Source organism: Buceros rhinoceros, unplaced genomic scaffold (assembly GCF_000710305.1).
Source record: "Buceros rhinoceros silvestris isolate BGI_N320 unplaced genomic scaffold, ASM71030v1 scaffold7322, whole genome shotgun sequence".
Taxonomy (NCBI): domain Eukaryota; kingdom Metazoa; phylum Chordata; class Aves; order Bucerotiformes; family Bucerotidae; genus Buceros; species Buceros rhinoceros.
Window position 1 is genome coordinate 16,529 of NW_010397079.1, and position 13,071 is coordinate 29,599.

General features: G+C 42.4%; 1 protein-coding gene across 1 annotated transcript in view; it reads left to right on the plus strand.

Moving 5' to 3' along the window:
- Positions 1-10,059, plus strand: part of PIK3R3 (phosphoinositide-3-kinase, regulatory subunit 3 (gamma)) — a 26,088-nt gene extending 16,029 nt beyond the window's left edge. The window contains exons 3-10 of the mRNA XM_010146103.1: positions 1,602-1,700; positions 3,142-3,322; positions 4,145-4,270; positions 5,043-5,185; positions 6,334-6,510; positions 7,290-7,364; positions 7,721-7,891; positions 9,308-10,059. Coding sequence (XP_010144405.1) covers positions 1,602-1,700; positions 3,142-3,322; positions 4,145-4,270; positions 5,043-5,185; positions 6,334-6,510; positions 7,290-7,364; positions 7,721-7,891; positions 9,308-9,509 — 1,174 coding nt within the window. The 3' untranslated portion in view covers positions 9,510-10,059. The remainder of the gene's footprint in view (positions 1-1,601; positions 1,701-3,141; positions 3,323-4,144; positions 4,271-5,042; positions 5,186-6,333; positions 6,511-7,289; positions 7,365-7,720; positions 7,892-9,307) is intronic.
- Positions 10,060-13,071: the final 3,012 nt, after the last annotated feature.

Sequence of the window (13,071 nt, forward strand, 5' to 3'; positions counted from 1 at the left end):
TCTTTCCCTCTTAAGGCATTTCTGAAGAGTTTGGAGTTTGGAACTGTTAGGAGAAACACGAGCAACCTGGGAGCGTGATCAAGAATTGCTCAGATTTGTGCACATAATGCTTTGAAACACCTTGTCAGATAGCGGCAAGAAGCGTATGTTTGCCACGGTAGTTCATTGAAGTTCTGAGAAGGGAAATAAAGTTTTCATATCTTTATTGTAGCACCCTTATCTTTATAAAGCAAACCCGCATAGATCTTGCTTTTGAAGGGCCTTGGCAGTAATATTTTTCTGTTAATTCTAAATCGAAGCAGAGTGGCAAAACCTGATCACAAAACCCACTACACAGGGTTTGTTTGAAACTGCTCAGTGTTGGTATCAGTTTATCGACTGTGGATTTGTCCCACAGTGCACGTGATGGCAGGAGCTAATGCAGTACAAATCAGACTGGAGTAGCTTTATTAGATTACACACGTATGTAAAGATGGAATTGTTTATGACCCTAATTTGACAGCCAGCAGGTGTGGATCGCATTGGGCTGTCAGAGCAAGAGCCATATTCTTCAGTCAAGAACCTGTTCTGAAAATTTTGTCATGAGCTCTAGTAAGGAACTTGCAAGCTCTTGGATCATAGCTATCCATTCAAAAAGGAGAAGGCCATTTGAGTTAACTGGGTCCAATCTGTCAAAAGTTCTGAGAGAAGTAGATACGCACTTAATAGGAGTCAGCTTGAGTAACAGAATGGTTTTCAGGTATAGCTAAATCAATACTAAGGCTGTTTTGTAAGAGTACTTCTGTTCCTTAGTATTTGAACAAAAAAAGCAGCTGTTGATTTTTTTCTTTAAGATTCAGGTACGTTTCCTACCTCTCTTAGGTAATGTTGGGGCTACCTGATAAACTTGAGTTTCCAGATGATTGTATTCAAAAGTGTTCAGTGTTTCTAAGTACCTTTGAGGGAACTGTTATAAAGTGAGATATGTAATCTGGGTGAAATGGTCAAAGCTGGCAAGACACAACTCTTCAGCAGAAATAATTTTCTTAATGCTTACAGGTACTCACTTTCACTAAAAGATTTCTTGATTTAGCTTAAAGTTCTGGACTGAGTATCCTTTTCCTTCACTTGTAAATAAGTTGCACTGAAGCTGGCAAGGTTGTGGTGGTTTAAAACTGCTGTAAATAAGACCAGAGTTAAGCCAATAATGAATCTCTTGAGACTAAAACTGTGATAAACTCTAGACACCTTTGAGCTATGATGCTAGAGACCATTTCTGAAGAGGTCAGGGCTGGCTTCTCAAAGGGCGCCTGTTTCCAATGTGGACTTTAAAACCCAAGCAGATTACTGCGAAAGGTTGTAAACTCTGAGACACGTTGTTTAAACAGGGACTCCTTCCTAAGTGGCAGTTGACTCTAGCTGCTGTATTGCAGTATGACTACAAGAGCTCAGACTAGCTGTAGATGGCCTGAAAGACTGGAGAGCCTGAGTGTGAAAGGTTGCCTGATGTTTCAAAGATTGAATTCCTTGCTCATGCTGGTGTTCCTGGCTCCAATATTGATACCTGTGGCAAAGATGATCATGTCAACACTTCTAATTTTGCCTTACTTTCCATTCTTCAGGGAAGAAGTAAATGACAAATTACGAGACATGCCAGATGGAACATTCCTAGTGCGTGATGCATCAACCAAGATGCAGGGAGACTACACTCTGACATTACGGTAAGCATTGAGCAGTTGTAGTCAACGTAGTAAAACCCTGAGTAGCTAATTGCTATACCAGTTACAGCAGTGGCAGTATAAAGCTGATGTGGCTCAAGCTGAGAGATGTTCCCAAAAGTACTGCTCATACTGATCACGGAATGAGCAAATAAACAGCCAGGTTGATAGTTCTGTTCTGTGCATTGAATCCTGTCCCTCGCTAAACCCTACTGTAAGGATCTCAGTGTAGAGCAGGTGGGACTGGGGGAGGAGAGCCACTCAGTAGTGCTTCATAGTTTCAGAACTGCTAAGGTAAAAGGTATTTATAAACAAGTGTTTTGATTAATGTCAGCGTGCAGCTCTGGAGAATTGAACACAGTGTCTTTGTAAAAAGAGTATCTTGTGCTTTCTGATCTAAAGTTGAGGAAATATTGAATTGGAGCCATTTTCCTCTCTTCATTAAAATTGTCTGCAAATGGCAGATTTCCCAGAGCTGCCCCAGCCCTGTCTACTGCAGTCAGGCAGCAGATCTCATGTGACTAGCTGCTGGTGCCTTGCCCAGCCTGTCCAGCCACTTGCCTCTGCCAGACTCACAAGATTGGTTGTTAGAGGCAAATGGGTGAGGTGCATAAGCCACTGCCTCTCTAGCACACCTTTGAGAGTCACTGAGATATAGTAGATGTTTGATCTTGCCATGAAATGCCATTGTCTTAATGGCAGATTTGACCCGAAGGGTGTAGTTTAAATTCTGCTTTGACTTCTACCTTGAAGTTCACAGCTTGTACACTAAGGTTGGACATAATTTGATTATTTTGCTGAATGCAGATGTCTTTAGGAACCAAAACTAAGAGTACAGGAAGGACAGAATATTATCTAAACAGTCTGTTGGTGAAAAAAGGAAGAAATAAGCGCTGTATTGGTGGAAACTGCGAGAGTGTATAAATCTGGATAATGTAAAGTCCCAAACTTACAACCATCTTGTAATCCTCCAAGGATTTTGTTTAGTTTTGTGTATCCTGTGTTAGCATCCGTAACTCAAGAGCCTTGTTAATCACCATATAAATGTATACTCAGCTGTATACTATTAGTGACCCCCAACTGCAGGAAATCGTGAGTTTGGGTTTTCATATGGCTACTTTATTCAGCCCTCAGCATCCTCCTTCTCCTTTGCAGAACTTCTGGCAGAGCTGGGTCTTAAATACCATAAGCTGACTCCAGAATGAATGCAAAGGAAGAGATTTACTTTGGGGTTTGCTCCATTTCAAGTAGTATGTGATGGTGATTCTGTGTGTGACTCTTGAACTACCTTATATCTGCTAGCCTGTAAAGAATCACTGTGAGGGCGTGCAGTGTCACAGCCCCCTGCCCAGGAATTCCACTGGTGTCTTTGTTAGCAGCCTTAGTGTTGAAGAGGGATAGGAGGTACACAGCAAAACCTCTCCATGACTGTACTGCTTTACAGGAAGGGTGGCAACAATAAACTGATAAAGATCTATCATCGGGATGGAAAATATGGCTTTTCTGACCCACTGACATTTAATTCAGTTGTGGAACTGATTAACCACTACCGCAATGAGTCTCTTGCTCAGTATAACCCGAAGCTTGACGTGAAGTTGATGTATCCAGTGTCCCGGTACCAGCAGGTAAGATCTTCATCAGACCCTAATAGTTATTAGTGAAGAAAAAAATTGGAAACATGTAAATGCTTTTGTTTACTTTATGCGAAGCCTGATTTTTTTTTTTTAATTAAAAAATAAAGGTGAGTTTTCACATTTGACCTGACTTTGCTCCTAATAATGGGTCTTCTAAACTGTCCAGTTATTTAAGCTTCTTCATTTTTATCAATTTCTCAGTCTCCATCTGAGCAGTCCAACAGAGGAGTGAAACCCTGACGTGCAGTAGACTGGAACCTCTCTGAGAAGCTGTTTGGTTTTGCCCCCTCTTGCACCCTTGCAGACCCACAGAGCACTGTTCTAGGCAGTGTTGCCCTTGAAGCACATATAAGCCATGCAGCTGCTCACTCTGTGCATAGCCATCTAAATTTTTCAAGAATATTTCTTTTAAGTTTTATTCAGTAGCCCAAGACTTTGTCCTGCATTAAGGAATAAGAAGTCTTTTTTAGAAAAAAAAATGCTCTGATCCTTCCCTTCAGATTCCAAGCAATTCACTCCTGCTTTCTCCAACAGCAGGTAGTAATCCTAGACCGAAGCTGTAGCACGTGTTTTGAAAGCTCAGTATTTTCACATAGTTCTTGGTGTCCTGTAGTTCCAGTTCCCACTGTCTGTAAACCATGGGACTTGTTGCATGGAGGAAGGGGGATTTAGATAGTGTTTGCAATCTGTAGAGACCTGATTATAAAAACGATGCCAACAGCTGTAAAATGCAAACGTGCCTAAGTGGACAAGCAAATACTCTTAAGAAAAAGCTGCTTTGATGGAAGACTTAATAGCTTTTTGTATGTGCAGGATCAGCTGGTGAAAGAAGATAATATAGATGCAGTAGGTAAAAAGCTTCAAGAATACCATGCTCAGTATCAGGAAAAGAGTAAAGAGTACGACAAATTGTATGAAGAATATACCAGAACATCACAGGTTGGTTCTGCTTTAGCTATCTGTAGAGTCTGTTTCTTGTTGTTTAAAAAATAAAGAAAATTATTCTAACCTCTTTGCTTATAAAGGCAGTCCAAGGTCTGAAAATACAATGAAAAAATGTAGTAAATTGTGGAATAGAGCAGGTGGTTTCAAAGGTGATGGAAACAGTGAATGGTACTGGTTGCTGATGGTCAGACAGGTATGATGTGGGGCAAGGAAGAAAGAGGAGCTGAACTTCCTAGTAAAAGGTAGAGCAGAGTGGTGAAGACATCACCTACAAGCTTTGCACTGCAGACTGCTTCCTTGGCTGCTGAGTATTTCCAGCTGCTGCACGCTGCAGTGAGAATTGTAGAGCGGTTTGTCCAGGGTTTTTATGAAGTTGTGTTCAAATTGGGTACCAGATATTATGTATTAAGGAGTGTGAATACAGTATTTGCACTGCTTCTTGTAAAATAAGATGGCTCGTATATGAGGAGGTGGTTTGCTGGCAATTTTCCTGCAAACTAAGATGGAAAATATGACTAAAATATTTGAGGGGTTTGCAGCCTAATAGACAGCATCGTGTGGGAGAGGAGGGTAGATTTACAGGCAGTAAGTCTTCCTCCCTGTGCTTCCCTGACTCTACTCCACAGTTGACTACACTTTAAACTGATTAATCACTTTTTGTGGGGGAAGAAAAGTTCATCTTCTCAGTCAGTTTAGGGAACATAATTGAGCCTTGCATTGTCATCAGTATCATGAACAAATGATGAAGGACTCTTTCCTCACACAGGAAATTCAGATGAAGAGGACCGCAATTGAAGCATTTAATGAAACTATTAAGATATTTGAGGAACAGTGCCACTCACAAGAGCGCTACAGCAAAGAGTACATTGAGCGATTTCGCAGAGAGGGGAATGACAAAGAAATTGAACGGTAGGCTCTCGAGATGTGTTTTCTTACAAGGGAAAACTAGTGTCCGCAGTGATGCTCCCACGATGTTCTTTTATATAACATGGCATTGTGTAAACCAGTATTTTCTCTGACACCCCAAGGTGTCTGAACCTTCAGTAAAGTCCTCTTCTGTTGAGGAATTGCATTATAGGCAGGAGAGGTGCGAGATCTCTGGATTATTCTCTCTCAACGTCACTAAATCAAGATACTGAGATGAGCATGAAAGGGTCAGGAAATAATTTCAGTTGCTTATCCTGCTTTTACTTGGATTTGCTCGGAATATAATTCAGAAAAATCTTTACTTGTAAACTGTGAAATGTACTTAGATGTGATAAAGCTCATAGTCCATAGTCAGCTTTAGTCACTTCCAAAGAAGATCAGTGTTTAATTGCCACCACTTGGTAGCCAATAATGGTCATATCACAGAAACTCAGTAAGAGCCTTATTTGAAATGGCCCTTCTGTGAAGATACTAGCAGGAAAAGCTGTGTCTGGGCCTTTGAAGCAATGCCAGGTATGACGCCTAACTCGACACAGTGCTTTATGAATCACAGCAAAGTAACCTTAAAGAGGTTTTTAGACTGAAAACTGCAACCTGTAACAATCTCATTATGCAGTTGTAGAGCTTCGTTCTGAGTAAAGATCAATTAACAGGGGAAGTATGTACATTTCGTGAATTGGATCAAACCTGCAAACTAATCTTGAATGGGCAGGTAGCATTACTTCCTGGTAGCTTGTGATCAGTAACTGAAGGCTGCATTTGAAATCTTGCTAGTCCTGATACCTGCGGTGGGATTGCATCCTTGATAATACCAAAATGTGAATCTGACAGCGAAGGAGGAATCTGTTCTAGCTTACCCTCCTAGAAATAATTTGTTCCTACTTCTCTGCCAGAAGGAAATACATTAAGGTAAACAGAAGGTTCAAACTGTGCAAAAAGGTGGTAGGCCTTCTGGCAAGAGGTCTTTTCTGGCACTCTGACAGTAATTCTCATGTTAAGATGAGGCAGTCAAAGGGAGAAGCTGCTGTTAACGGTAGTTCTTGTGATACTCTTACATAAGTGCTACAGGTAATGTTCAGTCCTCCTTGACCGCTTTGACCTCACCTCTCAAATATTCCACTTGTTTGCAGGATAATGATGAACTATGAAAAATTAAAATCACGCCTGGGTGAGATCCATGATAGTAAAATGCGCCTGGAACAAGATTTGAAGAAACAAGCTCTGGACAACAGGGAGACTGATAAGAAAATGAATAGTATCAAGCCTGACCTAATTCAGCTCCGCAAAATCAGAGATCAGTATCTTGTGTAAGTAAGCCTGACCTGTACCTCAGAATAGCGTCTCTGATGAAGCTGATTAATGAATATTTCTATCAGGATGAGAAATAATTTCTTTTCATAACCAAAATTCTCTGAGTGCTAAGGTACTACATTCTGTCATGGGATGTCTGAGTAATTGGTCGGCTTCTTCATGGCTTCATTTATTAAAGACTTAAAGAGCCTGACACAACTAGGAGCACATTCTGCAACTCCTGTAAAGAAGGCATTTAAGATAAATGAGTTGTAAACAGAACCTGTGCCTGCTAATACAATGGAGGTTAGTACTTTTTGTGCTAGCTTTGGCAGATGCTGCTCGTACCCGCCCTTGATTTCACTGACACCTGTTATCCAGCTCCTAATGTCCTTGCACTGGACTCAGTATTTGATTCTGGCAGAAGACAGAGGGAAACACACTGTTTCAGAGGGTGATGTAAGGAGGTTAGAAGCAGCCAGTGGCAATTCCCCAGAGAAACAGGCAGCTGTCACAATTTGTGTCCTACTTCCTTTCTGGACTGCACTGTGCAGAGGCAGTGCCTCTGCCTCGGCTCAACCCTCCTTTTTGCCTCCCATTCTTGCCGTGTCCGGAAGATGATGCAAGGAAGCCCTCTTGGCGAATCTGTGGTGTTTCTATGGCTTTGGCTACTGGAGAACGAACTAAACTCCAGACTGTTTCTTGGTGGGATCTTGTGTCTGAGCTTCAGCTTGCTCAGTAAGAAAACCCGTGCCTGTACTCTGAAGTAATGTATTAATGCTCTTTCTTCTGGCAGGTGGCTCAATCACAAAGGGGTGAGGCAGAAGAGAATAAATGAATGGTTGGGGATCAAAAATGAAAACATTGATGAGTAAGTGTCACTATAGATATTTTACTGAGGTTTGTTCCATAAGCGGGGTTTGGTACACAAAATGCCATTTTCTCAGTGAAGGACTGTAGACAAAAGGAGGACTGCAGAAAAACGGAGACATTCTCTAGGAGAGCTTTATATCATGTGAGGCAGCAACTCTGCTGACACCTTTAGGATTAAACAAAGTTGGAACAACAAGTTCTAAGTTGAAGCCTTTATTATATGTTGTTTCGGAACTTGACCTTTCAGTTTTGGTGTTGTGGTATTTCTTTAATTTCTGCAAAAATGAATCGGTCTGCTCATTAACTCCTTTATAGAACCCTGGTTAGGTTAACAAATTTTATCCTATCTTTCAGTGCGTACTTTGTGAATGAAGAAGATGAAAACCTGCCCCATCATGATGAGAAAACTTGGTTTGTTGGGGATCTCAACCGTATCCAAGCAGAAGACTTGCTCTGTGGGAAACCTGATGGAGCATTTTTAATTCGCGAGAGTAGCAAGAAAGGATGTTACGCTTGTTCTGTGGTGTAAGTCTGTTTTCCTTTTTGTTCTAATGACTCAATTCATAAGCCTCTACCACAGCTCTTTATTTTGCAGAACAAAAGCCAGCCCTAGCCTAGGACTACCCTTTGCATGTTTGCAGGGAGACTAGCATGGTAAAAGCTTTGTTGCAAAAATGTGCTTCGAATGTGCAGTAACTGTAGTCCTGGCAGCCTGTTCAGGCACCATAGTAGCTAGTACAAAATTCTGAAGTATCCCAACTCAAAGCTCTAGAGTCGTAAGTGAATTAAGTCCAAATCCTCCCATATTCGTACCTGTCAGAAAAAAACAGGGCTGCGAAACTAACATCTTCCATTCTGATTTTCAGATGTGCCCAACTCTAGATGCTTTCTCTTCTATGTTTAAGATAACAGTGATGCTTCAAAGGAGGCATTATTTGAGCTGTAGTTTTTATGATGTTCACACAGCCTTGCATTGATTTTTTGTGTTTCACTTCATTTTATGCTAGTGTAATGGAGGTCAGAAATACTCTGATTTCATTACCTAAAAAATTCTTCAAGCCTGTTCTGGAGTGCAAAATAGCTTTCACTGATTTATTTCACGTGAGGTTAATTGTTTCTGAAAGCAAGTCTGAGAAATGAGTATGTGAAGGTATATCACCTCAAGGTAACCAAAGATTGTACTATCTGCTACGTTCAGGATAGCATTTGTCACAATCACTGAAGCGATGGGTTCATCGGGTGGTGTGGTTTGGCTTGGCTGGTATCATACCACAAGCTAGCAAAGGGATGACATAACGTAACCTGTTCCTACATGTGACTTGGATTGTAATAGGCTCCAGTACAGGGATTACATAATGCTCGATCTTTCTGGCAGATCAGTTTTTCTAGCAGCCTTGGAAATTCTGTGGTGCAGTTAGCGACCGAGTCTCTGACTTGGCAAAACAGTTATGACTTGGGATAATGAATCGACTTGAACCCTTGCCATGCTTAACATTAAAAAACGCACACTGAATAGTAGTGCTACATTTCATGAAATATTCTATAGGTCCTAAGAATTTATGGGTTTTGGCACCTTCCCTTAGTGGAAAAGTTTCCAGATAAGTTGAGCACAAAGTCATTGCTGACTTGAGGTGCTTATCTTCTTGGTTAAGCTCTTGATTTTTTTTTTTCTCTCTAAGAAACATGTGGAGAACAATGCAGTAGGGAATTCTGCTGCTTGGATAGAAGAGGCCTCTTGTGTGGATTATTATGCAAGAGTGTTTAATCACATGCCCTGAAGCACTGTTTCTTCACAGACTATAATAACCTCCTCTACTTGCATCTATTGGGTCCTCCATTATGTAATTTAGTGACTGGCGGGGTTGCTGCATTACTTAATTGTTAATAGACTGTCACTTTGGGTTTGTCCTTTGACGTTACTCCTGTTTCCTTTCCTTGCAGAGCTGATGGAGAAGTGAAACACTGTGTGATCTACAGCACTCCAAGAGGTTACGGGTTTGCAGAACCGTATAACCTGTACAGCACTCTTAAGGATTTGGTTCTTCATTACCAGCAGACATCCCTTGTCCAACACAACGATTCCCTAAATGTCAGGCTTGCCTATCCTGTCTACGCACAGATGCCCCCCTCTCTCTGCAGATAAATTTTGGGGAGGAGGAAAGTGTTGGCTATCTCAGATTCTTTTCTACAGTTTTTACTAGAACTTGGAGGGCATTCTTTCTCCTTAGACTGCTTGTTTTGCACAAGAAGTGATTCTGTGAATGTGAATCAAAAAGAGGCCTAGCAGCAACAAGACGACAACTTGGGTGTAGGTGTCCTGGTGCTACCTTAAAAGCTCAGCTGTGCTTTTACACTGATACTTTTGTTTCCTTATGAGGGGAATAAATTCAACACAAGGCATACAAAAATACTGGAAGCAAAACATCGTTTTATGGAGATAATGTTTTGCCAGGCACCTTCAGTGGAACTTCTAATTGGATTTTGTTTTCTCTTGTTCTTGTCGAGACAATTTGAAGCCTCTTGTTTGAGGCATCAGTAATGTCTTTTCAGTCTTAAACTCCCAAGAAACTAGGGGGGAAACTCTTACCCCAGCAATTCTTCTCTGTTAATTTTAGCAGCTTCACTGCGATTCAGCCGAACTTCCAAAAGAGGGCTTGTCTTGAGGTGGCGTGGAATTTGGTGAGAGAAGACCAAAGGAATTATGGGAAAGCTTCAGGTTTTTATTTCAATGGAAAAATGCTTGTAAAGAAAAGTTGCTTTATTTTTTGCCAACAGTAACAAAGTTTTGGTTTCAATAGCACTACAGGTCTTCGCTTAAAGGAAACATTTATAACCAAATTGAACAGACCAAAACTTTGTTCGTTGCTAGATTGAGCACTTACGGGGAGGGCTGCGTTAGCATCCGCACATACCTGCTACACCAAAACTTGAAACAAATAAAAGGAAAAGCTAAACAGCGTGTGGCTTCAAAACACTAAATTTGTCTGACCTGATGTAATTGCTCACTCTCCTTTCTTAACCCCCCTTCCTCCCATTCCTCAGTTTGGGATCCTGGTTTTAATGATACTGTGCTTCAGAATGTAACTAGATCCTGCACTTGCCTGTTGCAGTTCTCTTGCTTGAACAGTGACAGAATCTTGTAACGCTTGGTTTTTGGTATAGAAGAGGTAGGTGCAATCAAATGCTTCTGGATGGCTCATTGTACTGAATTCTTTCATGAGGTGTAGTCATTTCCAGTTGGATAGCACTCAGCATGCCAATTATAGATCTCCTCTGATTTGTTCTTTGCAGGCAAGGCTCTACTCTCACACCACTGCAGCCAAGCAAGATTTTACACTGGTATAATCTAAATTCCCTTGCAGCTATTTTGGACATGATGCGAAACACAGGAAGGGAGGAGAGCTGTACTCCTCAGTTATTGGATGTCTGGTACCATCCTTTGGCGAGGGCTGCTGTCAAGTACTGGAGTGGGTAGTCCTGGGCTTCGTCAAGTACAGCAATCATCCAATAAATCCCCTCCCTGGGAAGGATACAAAGCAGCTTATTTCCATTCCTTAAGCTTCTAAACCGAAAAAGAGCTAAGTTTGGCAAACCAACCGCCTTGGCATCAAAGCACAACTGGCAAAGTAGTTGTTCAGTGTGCAACCTTGAAAGTTACTTTTGTTCCTGTTACTGGAAGCAGTTCCCTCGCCCTGGACCCATTGTGCAGGGCAGGAAGCAGGCGGTCATGCAGGGCTGAGAATGCTCTAGACCTGTTTCTGACCCTGGGGCTGGTTTCCTGTTCAAATGTGTCGGGTTTTTTTTTTCTATAATGCCTAGGCACTAGTGCCAGGCTTATCGATGTTTAATGTTTACAATAGAAGAATTATTTCTCTGAATGTCATGAATTTGCAAGCAGGGAAGTGACAAGGCTGGAGTGCTGGCAGCCACTGTAGGAAGAGCAGTCTGGTTGCCTGGCATGCCTGAGAGATGTTTTATTTTGCACTAATGACCCTGATGCATCCCAGGCACTTCCTAATCAGAGTGCAACAGAGACAAAGAATTCTGTAGATGCCACTTCTCTAATTAAATGGAACACCACAAAACTTAACCAAAATCGCGTGAGAAGAGAAGAGAATTCATGCAGGCTGCTGTGTCAAAGTGACCTACACCTGCAGGTATGTCCCCTCTCTCACTTTCCCAAGAAAAGGAAAAATGAGATGTAGCCTTTGTTCTTGGTGAAAATCTCAAATGGATTCCTCAGTGGTGTATGAACATGGAAATTTTTATTTTTAAAGGAACTTGCCCTACCTCTTGGATAATTTGCAGTTCTACTCTGGTAGCTGTAAAGCTGTCCTCCTGTGCATCCAGTGTTCCCTTGGTGCTGGGCTGAGTCCGAATGCCCGATGAGGGAGATGAGTTCAAAGGCACTCAGGATGGCCAAGTGTCTCATGCCTGTGGAAGAACCTGTGAGTGGAGCGTCTGGATGTTTTCTCTGCCCTTGTGATCTGCCTGGGCTCTCCTTTCACTTCCATGTTAACATTTGAGGCTGATGGGGCACATACTTCCAGTCCCTGTTTTTGAGGCAGGGGCAGGGGGGTGGAAGTGTTTCACACCTGCCCTGTGTTTAGGTAAGGCTCGGTTTTGTTTTAAGCAAGTTCAGGTCTGCCTTCGGGCTCACAAATCCTGGCACACCCTGGCAGTACTGACAGCAGCAGGACAGCAGTGGGGCTGTCTGGAGTTTCCCTGTAGTGGACAGTAGAATCTGACTGACTCTGTGAGGTCTTGGTCCAGGCTCCGGCCCTGGCTCTGCCAGGGTAAATAGTGTCATTCTGTTGGCGTCCTCGAAGGCAGCTTGGCTTTATGGTGGTGTGAGAGAGCTGGGGTTCTGGCCCTTTACTCTCTGAGATCCCTTTGCTAATCACAGATGATGTGTTTGCTGTGAATGATGCACTCGGAGCCAATAAGCCATCTTGAAGCGTTCTTTGAAATTCTGTTTTGCCCAAACCTTCGGATCAGGGCTATGGGCAGACTAAGCCCACGTTGCTTGTATTTGGCTCCGTTGTCCTCGGCAGTCTCTCTGAGGCTGTGTTCTGCCGCTGTATCTCCCTGTTGGGTTTATGCACCTGAAGTCCCAGCTGCCACGATTGCTCCCCTTTGACTCTCCTGTGCTGTTGCACAGGTTCTTTTCCTTTTTGCACTCCTAGACCAAATGAAAATGGGTATAAAACTGACTGACATGCGTAGCTGGTGTGACTCGTGGGGTAAGGGCTTGGTCCTGCCGTGCTTGTGCTCAGCCTGATTCTGTTTGCTTGGTAGCGTGTTCGCTGTGAGAAGCCTCACAGCTTCCAGGGGCTGGTCTACACTTGCATGGCTGAGAAAGCAGAAATGGCCCTGCGAGGTGCAGGATTTACACTGTGCTCTGAAAAGCAGCTGTTAAGCCTAAAACAAATACAGGAAATGGGAACATAAAGGCAAAAGAAAGGAACTCCAGTTCTTTTAAGAGAGTAAGATGCAAGAAGGGTTTAGATTCAAGAGTTGAAACGTTGGGAGGAAAGGGGGCAGTCATCTCACCGTTGTAGCAGCTGTCTGTCGTTGGACTGCGGTTAGAGGAGCACTGGTCTCGTTGACCCATGTTGTATGAAATATATATGTAGAGTTAAATAAGTGACTTTTGCACAGTGTTAAATGGGGGGGGGGGGGTGGAAATTCCAATAACCCAGGTT